At 38.6% G+C, this 16,179-nt stretch overlaps 1 protein-coding gene across 2 annotated transcripts in view; it reads right to left on the bottom strand.

Moving 5' to 3' along the window:
- Nucleotides 1-16,179, bottom strand: part of SERAC1 (serine active site containing 1) — a 60,420-nt gene that overhangs the window by 13,715 nt on the left and 30,526 nt on the right. For both annotated transcript variants that reach the window (XM_058534076.1, XM_058534077.1), the window contains exons 9-15: nucleotides 15,007-15,120; nucleotides 13,053-13,215; nucleotides 5,558-5,708; nucleotides 3,559-3,703; nucleotides 2,480-2,574; nucleotides 1,108-1,205; nucleotides 152-334 (exon numbers count right to left, since the gene is read on the bottom strand). In XM_058534076.1, coding sequence (XP_058390059.1) covers nucleotides 152-334; nucleotides 1,108-1,205; nucleotides 2,480-2,574; nucleotides 3,559-3,703; nucleotides 5,558-5,708; nucleotides 13,053-13,215; nucleotides 15,007-15,120 — 949 coding nt within the window. The remainder of the gene's footprint in view (nucleotides 1-151; nucleotides 335-1,107; nucleotides 1,206-2,479; nucleotides 2,575-3,558; nucleotides 3,704-5,557; nucleotides 5,709-13,052; nucleotides 13,216-15,006; nucleotides 15,121-16,179) is intronic.

Below are 16,179 nucleotides of genomic sequence, written 5' to 3'. Positions count from 1 at the left end.
TCAAGCCCAAACTAAAAATTTATGTCTAAACACAATTCGTATATAAATAATAATATGAGATAATATAGTCAAGTTAGAAACTTTTTTTCTCCTTCTCTTGTATAACTGATGCTAATACAATCCAAATTCCCTTCATGACAGAAAGTATTACCCTTGCTGAGTTCTTTGACTTCCAAAGAGGGAAAGAGAAGATAGCGAATATTAACAGAGTATTCAGCCAGATGGGACCCATGATGAGGGACGCTATAAAAAATTATTCCTCTGGTGTTGTTTGTAACAGCACTCATTTCTGGCTTCTTAGAGGCTTCCAACAGCATCTTTTTGACAAGAAGACCTAGTCACAAAGAAAGAAAAACAATGCATAAGCTATTTTCCTTCTCTCCATTATTTTTCTCTAAAAAGGCAAAACAAGTACATAAAGAGATGCTTTCTTTTTTTTTTTTTTTTTTTTTAAAGATTTTATTTATTTATTTTTTCCCCCAAAGCCCCAGCAGACAGCTGTGTGTCATAGCTGCACATCCTTCTAGTTGCTGTATGTGGGATGCAGCCTCAGCATGGCCAGAGAAGCAGCGTGTCGGTGTGAGCCCAGGATCCGAACCCGGGTCGCCAGCAGTGGAGCGCACTCACTTAACCACTAAGCCACAGGGCCGGCCCCCAAGAGATGCTTTCTTTAAAAAAAGTTTAAACAATAATTCTCTGTAGTCCAATAAACAGGGCCTTAAAATATTCACATGAATATACTCTTGATCCTCTAGAATATATAGTACAAGCCAACAAACAGGTAAGATTCTAGAAACTCATTTGTTTCAAGTCAGACTTAGATAAGCCACAGACTGTCGCTGATGTTTATTATCACTACATGAAAGCATGAAGGTGACAAACTCATAATCCTTTCATATGGCTTGTTACTAGCTGTCCCCTTCTAGACAAACAAATAGCATGGAAGGAGAGTAGTAATTTTAAAACTCCTAGCCATAGACAGAAACATTAATTTGGGGGAAAAAGGGCTGCTATTAAGTAACACAGACAGCTGCAGTAACTTCAGTTAGCCCCAATGGCTGACAATAACCTCACAATGCTCGCTTGGGAAAAGTGAAACATACTTACCTCCCATGCTGTGTGATACCCAAATCAATGGCCTATCCCCAACACCAGCAGCTCGGAGCTTCCTAAGAAGTTCGTTGCTCCTGTATGCAATGGACTTTCTGAACAAAATGAAAACAGCAAGCATGACAGGAGGCTATCAATCCCCTCCAAAGCTTGCTATCCAATTTTTTAAGGCAAGAGCTTTTATTTATTGGACTAATGCTACATGCTACATTTTGGAGTCAGGAATATCCCTATTCTCTCTGCTCGATTTCTGCAACTGCTCATTCCCCATTTATAACTTAGTCATACTGGCATAACTGGGAATATCTAAGCCCAGAACGAGCCATTCATTTACTAAACAAGCACTGTTTGAGCACCCACTATGTGTGTGGCAATTTTTACAGGTCACACTTGGTCTCACACCAAGTGCTCCCCCCACCCTCCTTAGGACGTGTGTCCTTGCTCATTATGTGGCCTGACAATAAGACTACGTTGTCTCTTGTGAGTTCACCTACATGAAGTCAGCTGTCATTGCTATTTAGTTCTACTTGTATTTATGCTACAAAAATTAAGCTTGCATCACTTTGGTCTCTTATTTAGAAATACCAGAAAACTATTAGAATCAAAGAATTCAAAATAAGTAATTTTCAAACTAAAAGGGAATTGCAAAACTATCTGGTCTAGTAGTTTCAAACGGTTTATCTGTAGAATCTTTTCCTGGAAATAAAGGTTTGTCAGAGCTCCTCTGGATGAAACAGAGAAGGAGCCCCGGGGTCCTGCCCACTGGCCCTCAGCCCCCTTCCTCTGGCACCCACGTGGGGGCCATTCAGAGATAACACTCATTCAGACCAACTCTCTCAATCTGTAGACCAAGGCTCCCACACAGGTTAAATGACTTGTCTAAGACCGCACAGTGAGTCAAAGGTGGAAGTGGCTACAGTCTAGGTCCTGGAGCCCAGAAGTCCAGCGTTCCTTCCTGTGTATACAATTGGCACACATGACGTAAGTGAAATAGGGAGCCTACATTCCTCAGCATCTTTTTCTTGGTTTCATTTAGCCGGTATGCTTGTGAACACAAAAGCAAAAAGCCTCACGTTTACTTCCAGGAGTGAAGGAGGCTGCTATAGAACTCCTGGTCCTTACTATTAGAATAGTCGTGAGTGAACCATGTTAGGAGCCCAACACTGACACTGTATCTAAGCCTTACACTATTTCATTATTCATTTATCACTAACTCCTTCTAGAAGGAAGAGAAAAATGGTTAGGTTAGTTTTTCATAAGAAAATCCTGTCTGTGGCATCAAAAGCTAAAACTCCCCTCCAACCCAGAGGGTCCACTTGTGGCCTGGACCCTCGCCCTTCCTCCCAGTCCAAAGGTGCCCCTCTGTTACCTTTCCATAGGGCACCTTGCTCTCCAGTCGCTAAGGCTGGTGTCATACTCCACAGATATAATTCGGAGAGCGGGACAGTCTCCTGCTAACCATGTCTACATAAAATAACAGGTACAAAAGAACATACATGAATTTCCACTGCCCCAATAATTTCCTACAATTGAAATTCATAACATAACTGACAACTAGTTCAAGATCACTTTGGAATAAAGTTTAAAGGTGACTAGAAAAACAATGCCAGCATTTTATCTTTTTATATCTCTGGTCACAAGGCAGTACCAATATTTATAGCATAAGGCCAATGTAGGTTTCAAGAGAATATTCTCAATTTTAATCTGCTTTAGCCAAAAGCAGGCTTCTTTTTGGAATCTAGATCAAATTGGATTTTTGAAAGCATTTAATAGAAAGTTATGATCTCAGGACAGAAAGTACAGTCTGATGGTTAGAGATTCAACCTGAGAACTCAGAGTTCTGTCTCTGTGGACCAGGGTCTATCATCACCTCCATACTTCAGTGTCACCAGAAAGTGCAAACCACTCTTTCTACTTGATAAGCCTTTGTGAAGGTGAATAAGCCAGAGTGGGACAGAGCCCTGGAAAGTGCACACATATGCAGCATTGATTTTCACTGAGCTTTAGATAAACTCCATTCAATGAATTCTCCCAGAGTGAAGGCTCTTTGGAAGAAATATCAAGGAAATCCAAAGTAGAATTACTTCTTCAAAGTCTATTTTTATAATTATTAAAATCATAGAACTAGCCAACTCTTATGAATATATTATTTGTTGTATTATATTTTTAATGGGAATGAACTAATACTGGTCCTTGCCCCTGTTTTTTACTTAATGGAATATTCTTTTAGAGCTATAGACTGCACGCAGCCAGAAATTACACAACACAGGGTGGCAAGCCCAGCTATTCATGTAACATACTACAAGTGTCCGTAAGGACAGAAAAACCACATGGAAAAAAAATCCCAGTAAAAAGAGAAGAATAAGCAAGTCACAATGAGGGCTCCAATGGCCAGAGATACTGCAGTGTTGTGATAAAAGTGGCCTACACAGCTAGCCACTTCCTTACCTTGGGCCAACATGTTGTGTACCTGGCTTCATCCTCTGAAACCCTGTCAGTTAAATCCTGCTGCTCATTGTCCTGCTGGCGCCACGTTTTGAATGCTGCTCCCATAAGGCCGTGAATAAAAAGGACATCTGCTTTAATGGGCTGACTAAGAGGGGAGAGAGTTTCAACAAGAAGCAGAATAAATGCATTATTGCTTTGGTAAGAATCTACACAGCACTCTGTGGATGGTGCTTAGCACATTTATACAACGTAAAATAAAAATTAAGGCAAACTTTATAAGCACAGGCAAGCTTTATAAACTGAGGAACCCTATAAGGAGTTTTGGAAAGATATCTACAGAGTGTGCCCACTGTTTTTTCTATAAAAATGGAGACATATCTAGCAGGGTGGACCAACCCAAATCACCTGTAATGAATGTAGTGATCAATGAAGTGACAGATGTCAAAGATCACTCTCCAGGGAATTCCATGAGAATATTCCACAAATCAATAAAAGTATGTAAGAAATTAAATAAGAATATGAGTTTCAAAGTCAATATGCATGACAGAAATTTTTTAAAATTGATCAAGTAAAATTAATGTTTATCAGAAATAGAGCATATATCTTTGGATATCATATACTTTAAAAAATTGTAGATAGTATATTACAAGCTATTTATAGTATGATTATGCAACACATATAAAATACATTATCATATTATTTTATTTACAAATTGGAATTAACCAGGCAATCCTTTTTTCAAATTAAAAAAAAATACCTTACAAATAAGTCAGATACCTTATTTACTGGAACAGTTTGTCCATAATAAGCTCAGAAGCCCCAGCTGGGGCCGGCCCGGTGGCGCAAGAGGTTAAGTGCGCGCGCTCCGCTGCGGCGGCCTGGGGTTCGCCGGTTCGGATCCCGGGCGCGCACCAACGCACCGCTTGTCAGGCCATGCTGTGGCGGCATCCCATATAAAGTAGAGGAAGATGGGCACGGATGTTAGCCCAGGGCCAGTCTTCCTCAGCAAAAAAGAGGAGGATTGGCATTGGATGTTAGCTCAGGGGCTGGTCCTCCTCACAAAAAAAAAAAAAAAAAAAGTATTGCTATTTTCTGAGGTATTATTTATTTATTTATTTTTTTGAGGAAGATCAGCCCTGTGCTAACATCCATGCCAATCCTCCTCTTTTTGCTGAGGAAGACCAGCCCTGAGCTAACATCTATTGCCAATCCTCCTCCTTTTTTTTTTCCCTTTTTCTCCCCAAAGCCCCAGTAGATAGTCATATGTCATAGTTGCACATCCTTCTAGTTGTTGTATGTGGGACGCCGCCACCTCAGCGTGGCCAGACAAGCGGTGCCTCGGTGCGCGCCCACGATCTAGCAGAGCGCGTGCACTTAACCGCTAAGGCACGGGGCCGGCTCCTCTGAGGTATTATTTTAAAGTGCCTGATAAAAATCCAAGAAATATGTAATTTTTTCACGTGGTCCTTTCTGTATTCATTATCTCAGCAATGATACAACTGGAAATAGTGACCAAAAATAACCTGAAGAGGGAGCACAAGCCAAATTTATTACAACGTATGCCTTCCAGTGCATGCTTTTACACCCGGCATAAACCTGCCAGCCCCGAGTTTGAGGCCCAGGCTAATCAGGTTGCCTGCATATAATAATGTCCTACGGCCTTCCCATCCAGACCGACCTCTATAATCCAAATCAGTTATTAGCTCAGATCCACATGAAAAGTGTAGTGAAACAAAGAAGAAATATATGTTACAAAGTTTAAGTGGGACACGAGGTGAATGCAACCTTACTGAAGGTAAGCCCTTGTAAAATAACCCTGATAACTTAGCCAATTTCATACTTTCACAACAGCCTGCGATACTTCTGAGCTTATTATGGACAAACTGTTCCAGTAAATAAGGTATCTGACTTATTTGTAAGGTATTTAACTTATCTAAATTATGCAGAAATAAACTGAAATGTCCCCACAGGGGACAAAGCGACTGCCCCACGTTCTTACCTTGTGCGGTACTGGGGATGGAGCACATACACGCCGTCCTGGTACTTTTCTTGCACAGTCTCTCGGTCTAGATTAGCCAGCGTTCTGGCGGCGTGCGAGGCCTCCATGATGTGGTGAGACTTCATTGCTTCTGCCAATAGGGAAACCCAGCCTGGTGAAAAGAACATACCCTTAGATACTGACACTAACCCGTCTCAGATTGGTGAGAGGTTTCAGACTGAAAATGATGGGAGAAAGGCAAACCTGTGCATCTGTCTATACGGAAAAGCCTGACCGCTCCAATTCCATTCTTCCCTAAGGTCCTCTGGATCCCAGGGCACAATGCCATAATGTCCCCAGCAGACTACCCCTTAGGGGTCTCAAAGCAGTAGGAGGGGTTCAAAAGCCATTTTCTTTATTTAGAAAATCTAACAAAAGTTGCAGTTACTAGAGATGAGGTCACAAATAGTAAGAAAATATAGTGATAATTTGCTTTTGGCAAGAATTATTAAACTCAGTGAGTTAATACTAGTTATTCCATCCTGACTGGCAGTCATGTTGGCAGCCTTTAATATACACGAGGAAATTATTTCTTAATAATGGGCTTGCTAGATAGACAAAAATATTGTAAAACTTGGGGTTCAAGAAGGAAAAACTACTTTTTAAAAGGGAGACAAAGCCATACTATGTGCAGTATGATTTCATTTATTTTTTATGTTTTTGTTATTTAAAACAATGTATTACTTGTTGCATACAAATACATATGCACACACACACCAAGATCTGGGAAGAGACACCAAACTAATAAATAGTCATTGCCTCTTAGGAAGGAGTTGGGGCTGGGGAGGGCTCTGTAAAAAGGTGAGTTTAACTTTTTTGCTGTATGTATGTTCTCTGAAGTATTTACAGTGACAATCTATTCATGTAATATTTATATAATTTAAAATAAAATAGAACGTGGGCCGTGAGGTCAGAGAGACTTGGGCTCAAATTTCTGTCCCCCATTTACTTGCTGTGGAACCTCAGTCAAGTTACTTGGCTCCTCCAACCTGGAGGAAGGTTCTAATAAATTGATCTATACAAAACTATCTTTTACCAAGCCCAGCGGGTGCTCAGTAGATAGCAGCTGCCCCACGTCCTCCTCCCACTCTTTGCGGCAAAAGTGTTGAGAATCATTGTGACGACAGGAGGTCAGTATTTAATAATACAAAAGAAGTTTCAGACCCAATAATTTTTAATAATATTCAAATTCGTAATATGAGAAAATTCCTCTTCAAAATCTGTTTAAGAATGCTTTATCATAAAATAAGAATGTTTTAGAATTCTACCTATAGAGATATGCAAGTATATTATTGGTACGTACAAAAATATTGCTTTATTTTTACTGGAGTCGCAAAAAGGAAACACAGAGAAAGCATGGCACAACCCATTTCTATGGCATTTTTTAAGTTGACAAAGTATTTTCACAATACATGAGACGCTTCACCTTTTACAAAACATCAAATGCCCCTTGGAAAACTTGTCTTTCTGTAATATTTAGTGTTTTTAAATATATATATAAAAATAATGTTTTTAAATTATATAACATCTGAATATGTTAATTGTAAAAACAAATAAAAATAGCATTTAATAATGAAAGTCCTACTTTAGCACTCCCATCATTTCCCAATTCCATTTATATCCTCAGAAGTAATCAAAGTTAAGTTTGATGCACACTCTTCCAAACTTTTTCAAAAATTCAGTCATATACCTATAATTTATACACGATAGCTCAATATGCACTTTTTTGTACCTAAATGGAATCATACTATTCCTACTGTTCTGTGACTTTATTTTGTACTTCAGCAATGTGTCTTGGAGTGCTCTCCATATATTATCAACTTCATTCTTTTTAACTATAGCATTATGTAGGTTGAGTATACCATTGTTTATTTAACTATTATTCCTATTGGTAGACAGTTAGGTTGTTTTCAATTTTTCCATCTGTAAACAATAGTCCAGTACACATTTTTATACACAAATCTTTAAGAACAACCATGAGTATTTGGTAGGAGAGATTCCCAAAATATTAATACTAGGTCAAATGGTTATACATTCTTTTAATTGATACTACTAAGTACCCAAGAAAACACTGAATCAGTTTACATTCCCACCAACAGTGTATGAGAGGGCCAGTTTTCACACACCTTCATCAGTAGTGGATATTATATCTTTTTAGCTTTTGTAAATCTGAATGGCAAAAATTTACAGATCTGATACTATTAAGATTGATATATATACATTGTGTGTGTAAGATTGATATATATACATTGTGTGTGTGTGTGTGTGTGTGTGTGTGTATATGCAGGTAAGGATACAGGATGCCTAAGGAAAACATAAGGCAGCAGAATTCAAACTGGAGTACTGAGAATTAATGGGAGCTGAGCAAAAAGAAAGTATAAATAACTCTGTCAAAAGTTTAGCTATAAAAGGAGGAGAGAAAGAGAGGGTGGAAATTTGGGGGGATGTGGAGTCAAGACTTTAGGTTTTCGTTTTCCACATCTTCCTCTCATGTGTGTGGATCAGAAGGGCCCAGCTGAGAGGGAGCAGCTGACCACACAGACTAGAAAAGAGTGGCAATTCCTGAGACAGTGAAAACAGACAAGACCCAGGCATAGGTGGAGGTCTCATAAGAGGTGCCCCTTTTCCTATTATCAAGAGAAGAGGAGAGGACAGGTTTGTTTTTTGGTAGTGGAAATTGAGGGAAAATTCCTTTTAGGGTTTCAGTTGTCTCACTGGAGTAGGAGGAGAGGTCATCTGCTGAAAAGCAGGGAATACGTGGAAGGTTGGAGGAAGGTGGAGAGGGTTTAAAATCATCATCGCTGAGAATGTTAAGCCATGTTGAGTGGAGAAACACGATTGTGAGCAATCCTTTAATTTGTTGATCTTCAAGGCACAGTGACAACGATTCTATGTTCAGCCACAAGCAGCAGAGAGTAGGTTTCATCCAGTGTGGGGGTCTTGACAAGGGTATGCTAAAAGGAGAGAAGGGAAAGAGAGTTCTAGGGCCCTGGCAAGAATGTTATTGAAATGATGGACCATGGAATATACGCTGAATCAGGAAGGAATTGAGGAATAAAGAAGACTGGTGAACTGGGAGAGAAGGAAGGGGTCAGCGGATAGAAGATTCCGACAGAGAAGAAATCCAGTCATTGTGGGAGCAGACGCAAAAACAAGTTTGAATGGGAGGAGGATGTGCTCAGAGTGGTGAATTACTGATTTTTAGGTAAAGGGTTTCAGGCAACGACTAGGTCCAAGTTATGGTGTGGGAGCCGAGTACTAGGCAACTTAGGAGCAGAGAGGGATGTCAACGAAGATGAGAAGGTCAAGGAGGGGAGGAGCCAAGGTGTTTACTGGGCTATCACCCAGGAGGACTGAGGACTTGGGGTAGAGCTAGGTTTCAATTAAGGGAATCGTGATTTTTGTTTTAATAAAACATTGACTTGATCAAGTTTCTGTTCAGCTTTGAATCCTTTACTCTCTACCCCATCAATGAATCTGAAGATAAGTCAACAGAAATCATCCACAGTAAAGCACAAAGAGGAAAAAAACATTTGAAAAGAAATAAGCAGTCTCAACAACCTGGGGAACAGAATCAAGAAATCTAATATACATAACTGAAGTCTCAAAATGAGAGAAGAGAAAAAAGCGACAGAAAAAATATTTGAAGATATACTGGCTGGAAAGTTTCCAAATTTGATCAACCCACAGATTCAGTCAGCTCAGTGGATCCCGAGCACGATAAATTAAAAAAAAGACACCAAGGCACTTCATAGCCAAACTGCTGAACACCAAATATAAAAATCTTAAAAGAAGCCAGAGGGGAAAAAGTGGGAAGCAGAGACTTCTCATCAGACAACAGATGCCACAAGTGGGTAGGAGGACACAATTAAAGGGCTGACAGAAAAAAAATCACACACTGTCAACAAAGAATTTTATCCAAGGAAAATATCTTTCCCTGGATACAAAGTAAAGGTGAAGTAAAGCATTTTCAGAAAATGAGAGGTGAGAGAATTTGTTGCCAGCAGACCAGATATATAAGAAATACTAAAGGGAGCTCTTTAGGCTGAAGGGAAAGATAAAGATGTGAATTTAGATATACAGAAAAGAAGGAAGAGCACTGGATATTATAAATATGTAAACAAATTTAACAGACTTTCTTTTCTTATATTCTTTAAATATGACTTAACTGTTAAAACAAAAATAACAACAATGTATCACGAAGTCTACACCATGTAGGAGTATCTCAAAATATATTATGACAACACCAGAAAGGCTGGCAGGGGGTGTAAGCTGAATTATACTGTTGTAAGGATCTCACATTATATATGAAGTATTGCACTCATACAAGATAGACTGTGATAAGTTAAGGATACAACTATTAAAAATACACAGAAATAGTGTATAAAAAGCTAAAAGAAGAGAAAGGATAGAAAGTAAAAAATACTTGAGTCACCCAAAAAAAGTCAAGAGAGGAGAAAAAGGAAACAAAACAACAGAGGTGACAAACAGAAAGCAAGCACAAGACAACAGACACAATCCAACAATGTCAATAACCACATGAGAAGCAATGAGACAGAACACTCCAATTAACAAGGATTATCAAACTGGAGTTTTTAAAAAGATGCAACTACATGCTATCGAGAAAAGATGTACTTATTTTTAAAGTCACAAAGAAATGACAGCAAAAGAAGGGAAAAAGATATGCAATGCAAACAGCAAAAGTCAGAAAAAGCCAGTCTGGCTCTTTCAATACCAGACAAACTAGACTTAAAGAAAAGGAATATTACCAGTGATAGAGACATTACTTAATAGTAAAAAATGAACAATTCGCCATGAAGAAAAATCGGACAGAACTAAAGAGAGAAACAGACAAATCCACAATCATAGTTGAAGAATTTAACACATCTCAGTAATTCATAGAACCAGACAAAACTCAGTAAATATCTAGAGAAAATTTGAGCAGTACTATCAACCAACTTGGTTTAATTGTTACATATAGAACACCTTACCCAACAATTACAAAACACTCATTCCTTTCAATTGCCTGTAGAACATTCACGGAGATAGACCATAAGACAGGCTATCAAATAAGTCTCAATAAATTTCCAAAAACTAAATACCTATAGGGTATGTCCTCTGGACACATGGAATATTAAATTAGAATCAGACATATGATATCTAGAAAACCTTTAATATTTGTAAATTACGCAGCACACTTTTAAGTAACCCATGAGACAAAGAAGAAATCACAAAGGAAATTAGAAAATATTTCAAACTGAATAATGATGAAAATACAATATATCCAAAATTTGAGGGATGCATCTAAGGCACGTTAGAGGAAATTTACAGCTTTAAATACCTATATTAGAAAATAATTGTAGTGATTTTAAAACATGTCTTCAAATTCTTTGAAACTATTCTCATCAAGTGGTGATGAGTCTAAACCCCTTCTAAACCCCCTCCCCTTGAATATGAGCTAGCCTTAAGGACTAGCTTCTAATCAACAGATTACGGCAGACAGTACTTCCAATGCTTGATTATAAAAGGCAAAAGAGCTTATACCTGGCTCTCTCTTGGGACATTTGCCCTTGGAACCCAGTCACCACGCTTTAAGGAAGCCGAAGACACATGGAGAGGCACACGTAGAAAGGAGGCAATGCCCCAGTCCCAGCTGAGCTCCCAGCTGACAGCCACTACCAATTTGCAAGCAAGCAATCTTGAAAGTGCATCCTCCATCCCACAGCTGAGCTGCCCCAGTTGATGCATAAGCCTTCCCTACGGAATCTAGCCCAAATTTCAGATTCAGGAGCAAAATACAGGACTGCTGGTTTAACCAATGAGTTTTGGGGTGCTTTGATACACAGCAATAGATAATTGAAACAAACAAACAAAATGTTAAAATCAGTGATCTAAGCTTCCACCTTAAGAAGCTATGAAAAGAGGAACAAATAAAACCCACAGTAACTAGAAGGAAAGAAAGAATAAAGAGTAGAATAGTTTTTAAATTTCCAAAGAATTATAAAAAAAAAAAAAAGAAGAGAGGGGCCAGCCCAGTGGTGTAGCGGTTAGGTCTGCGCGTTCCGCTTTGGTGGCCCAGGGTTCCCTGGTTTGGATCCTGGGCGTGGACCTGCTCACCGCTCGTCAGGCCGTGCTGAGGCGGCGTCCCACGTAGAAGAGCTACAACTCTACAACTATGATACACAACTGTATACTAGGGCTTTGGGGAGGAAAAAAGGAAAAAAGGAGGAAGTTTGGCAATAGACATTAGCTCAGGGCCAATCTTCCTCAAAAAAAAAACCCAATAATAATTAATTAATTAAAAAAAAAGAAGAATATGTAACATAGGTCATATTTAGCCTGCAAAGCCTAACATAGTTACTACCTGGTCCTTTATAGAAAAAGTTTACTAATCCCTGAACTAAACTTCTGCTGATCAAAAGACACTCAAGTGTAAATTCATAGCTTCTAATATATGTATATGTATGAACATATGCATGTATATGTGCACATATGTATGTACATTTATATGAATGTATGTATACATACATCTGCATATATTACCTAGCTTTCCCACCGAAAGAGCCAAGAAGCAAACACCCCAGGAGCAATAAACATGCCTAGCACCCAGATCTTAGTCTCTAACAAGCATTCTCCACTAAAAGGAAATAGGGTTCCTTAGAGAAATGAGCCTGGAACATTTTGTTACACTGGAAAGTAAGGAATGCCCCCCAAAATGATGTGGGCAAATCACAGGACACGGGAGCCAGTTTGTCGGGCTCCCACTAGCCAAAGCTGGGACAATACAGCACTAAATTATTAAATACAGCAATAAATGATAAATCATTAAAAAATAGGAATCCATGTGCCCATACTAATAGGAAGGGAGAGAGAAAGGCAGGGAGGTAGAGAGGAGGGAGGGAGGGAGAAGAGAGCAGGAAGGAAGAGGAGAAGGAGAGAGAAGGAAGGGCTCTTGTTTACAGTAGAATGCCAAATGCTGAAAAGTGGGGAGGGCACGCTGCAGTTGGCAAGCCATCATTTTGCAACCATCATCATACAGACTGGATGAGGCAGGCATTTTCAGCAGATGAGGAACAGGATACGCGCATGGTCTTAAGTATCTCCCCACAGGTGGCTTATTAGTTGCAAGGAGGAAAATCACAAATTATATGATGGACCTCTTTTTAGTCTGACTATGCCTCTTAGTTAACCAAATCATATCAAAGATGATATAAACAATTAGATGGTCATCATGACAAAAACTGCTTTCCTGCGACTGTCCACACACTGATTACCTGAGGTGTGAATTATCCACTTCTTAAGCAATTCCTTGCCCCTACTAAAATGACATGCTCTAAGGACCCATAACTAACCCTAAGCAAAGGCTTAAGTCTATTGAAAAATGAACGTATCATGAGGGGTGGAGGTGGGAGAACAAAGGACTGGATCCAAAATACTCAGTATAGAAAGTTGTTACCTGAGCGAACTATAGTAGAATGAAGATGTTCATTCAAAGCCATATTTCCAATGATACGCATTATATTTCTCTGCACTTTAGGGCAGTCCTTGTGAAGTTGGTACAGCCTCTGAAGTAGTTGCAAGCCTCCATTTGCTTCAATTTTATCACAATGTGTGGATATCTAGCACAATAAATTAATGAAAGCTCACTTTATGTTGCACAAATTCACTAACAGGTGACACAGCATGCTGATGGGACAGACAGGGGGCTACTGCTCAAGGACAGAGACCACCCAGAACTCTTGTTTCAGCCTACTTAATAGACAAATTCCTGTCTACATGGGGAGCACTTCAAAATCACTGAAGAAATCAAGGCATATCTCACCAAGACTTCTGAAATTGTTGTTCTTCAAGTTCTTCTGCTTAGCTCTTGGTCGGATGTAACCTGACAATGTCATTATTACAGAATGGTTTCAACTTACAGTGATACTTTGATTGGCTTGAAACTACCTTAAAATGGTTCTCTACCCTTGAGAAACCTGCCACCTGATAACAGGAAAGAATTCTCTCTGCAAACAGCAGATTCTGCTTCTGCATACAACAACTCCCAGACAGACATAAGCAACATCAGTGCCCTACACGCTGCCCCACACAAGCCCACAGCCATGGGGCTGGCCTGAAACTCAGGAGTTGGAACATTTTGTTAAAGAGAAAGATCAAGTAAAAATAAAATACTAAGAAAAAGGGATGTGAATTTTTAATGGGGAAAAGAGATCAAGTCAAAGGAAATACATATATTAAGATAAGATGACAGAATTGACCGAGTCATTACAGTCAGCCAAGGTCACAGGCAGGCCTTGCCTCTTCCTATCACTAGTTTTACTCACTAACAGGACACCATGTCATGTATATGCAGCAATTTTTATTCTCTAAGTTTTTATTAAATTTTGTCTCATTTTAAATGCAATTAAAAGTATGCCTTTTAGACATGTATCACGTGAGATATGTAATAACTTGACAGGTTTCTGAAAAGGGAACTATTATACTCCATGCACTGTACTTCCTATTGAAGATGCATCTCTTGCTTCAGAAACTAGTCGTTAAGTCGTCTTCCCACATGCCCTCTTGTCGTACGACATGACCACCTCTGCTCCGTGCTCCAGTCCTAATTCCCCCAGTGGGAACTAAAGATGACAAGAAAGACCATGGTTTTGAGCTATGTCTAATGGTTCCCCAAATTAAAGTGCAGAGTTTAGAATCTCGAGGATGGGGTTTCTCACAATGTGGGATGAATCACTTGCATCAGCCTCACCAGGGATGCCTGTTACAAATGCAAATTCCTGGACTCCACCCCACAACTGCTAAATTAAAACTGCTAGAGGAGAGAGGAAATGCGCACTTTTAACACGCTTCCTGGGTGATTTTTACGCACTAATCTTCGAGCACCACAAAGTTTGTTGCTTTTTTCTTTTTATAATCAAACCATGATCATGATAGAAAAGTTGCCATAATGGCCAAAAGGTTTAAAAACCATTGTTATATGCTGTAGTTAAAATTCAAGAGTATGGTCATCCAAATATTTCCTTTTTGTCTATCTTGCCACATCTTTGGGAGATGTTTTAATGGAAATTAACTACTTGATAATATTATTTGTAATAGAGCTCTGAAAAAGGTAGTGGAAGACAGCATAACTCAAAAGTAAATGTCATGTTTATACAAGTTGCATCCTTTATGTGAAATTAAGATTAAATCCATTTTTAGAAATACTTAGCAAAAATGAAATTCATGTATTTGTGCTACTCATGATTATCAATTCTAACAACTAAATGGGGAAAAAAGCAGAAATTTAAAAACAAGCAAAAAGCTTTTTTTCTTTTACAAAAATGAGGATTATTTCCCTTAAATGAACCAACATGTATAATTTTTTCAATGTAATCATAAAAAGTAAACCACATTTTGAAAATGTAAGTTACCTCAGAATGTTTTACTAAAGCTTCTAAACAGAACATTTCCACTGTGGCTGAAGGAACTTCTCCAAAGCTTTCGGCATAGGGAAGTCCATTTCCTCCAAAACACCACAAGCCACCCTGAAAGTAACATAATTAAATTTTTACCAAAAAAAGTGACTAATATATTTTATTTGACAAAAATCTCTGCACTATATATAGTATCAGAAAGAACTAATATGTAGGACTCAAAATATTTTGGGAACTTTAATTATGCCAACTGTTACTTACTAGCATAGAAAACATAAGGAATTATTCCTAGAAGAGAGCAGTCTTGGAGTCTTTCTCCATTCTTTCCTCTGTGTCCTCTTCTCTGAAAGTACGAAGACTAACACACAATTCTTTATCAAGTAAGAAAAGCCCAGGGTTGATCATAATGTTCTAGTGTCAGAATATGCTAGTAGAGTCTACTTAAAGTCCATTAATCAAAATAATGAAAAAGAGAAAAGGCATTATTGGAAAAATTTAAAATAAATACAATGATGACAATGATCATAGAGCTTTTAATTCTTCCTAAATCCAAAATCAAGTTCATATGGAAGAATAAAAGAAGAGTTAGGAAAATTATGAAACAGAAGAGTAGTGGAGACTAGTCCTAATAGATATTAAAACATATTATAAAAATAAACTGGGAAAAGAAAACTCTTACACAGATCAAGGGCTAATGTCACTAATACGCAATAATCTCCTACAAATCAGTGGAAAAAATACCAACAATGCTATGGAAAAATGAGCAACAGTCATAAACAGAAAGCTCTTAGGAAAAGAAATATAATGCAACTTAGCAACAGCTGTTGAAAGTACAAGTGCCCATGTCCTTCAACAATTTATCCTATGGAGACACTCACACACAGGCAAAGTTATTAGGTACAAGCGTTTGTTCACTGCAGCACTGTCTGTAAGAACAAAAGATTCAAACTACCTCCTGTCCACCAGTAGGGGGTTGGTTAAATAAATGATAGCATCATCATACAATGGAATGCCATGTGAGTATAAAACATTTTGAGTCTCTTCGTGGATTGATATGTACCAATCTCCAAGATAGCCCTTTAAGTGAGAAAAAGAAGGGGCAGAAGAGTATGTATCATACGCTACCATTTGTGTAAGAGTGTGTACAACTACACGTGTGTGCGTTGGGGC

The sequence above is a fragment of the Diceros bicornis genome, chromosome 39, assembly GCF_020826845.1.
Source record: "Diceros bicornis minor isolate mBicDic1 chromosome 39, mDicBic1.mat.cur, whole genome shotgun sequence".
NCBI classification, from domain to species: Eukaryota; Metazoa; Chordata; class Mammalia; order Perissodactyla; family Rhinocerotidae; genus Diceros; species Diceros bicornis.
Note: the sequence above shows the minus strand (reverse complement) of the source record. Positions and strands in the feature narration are given on the sequence as shown.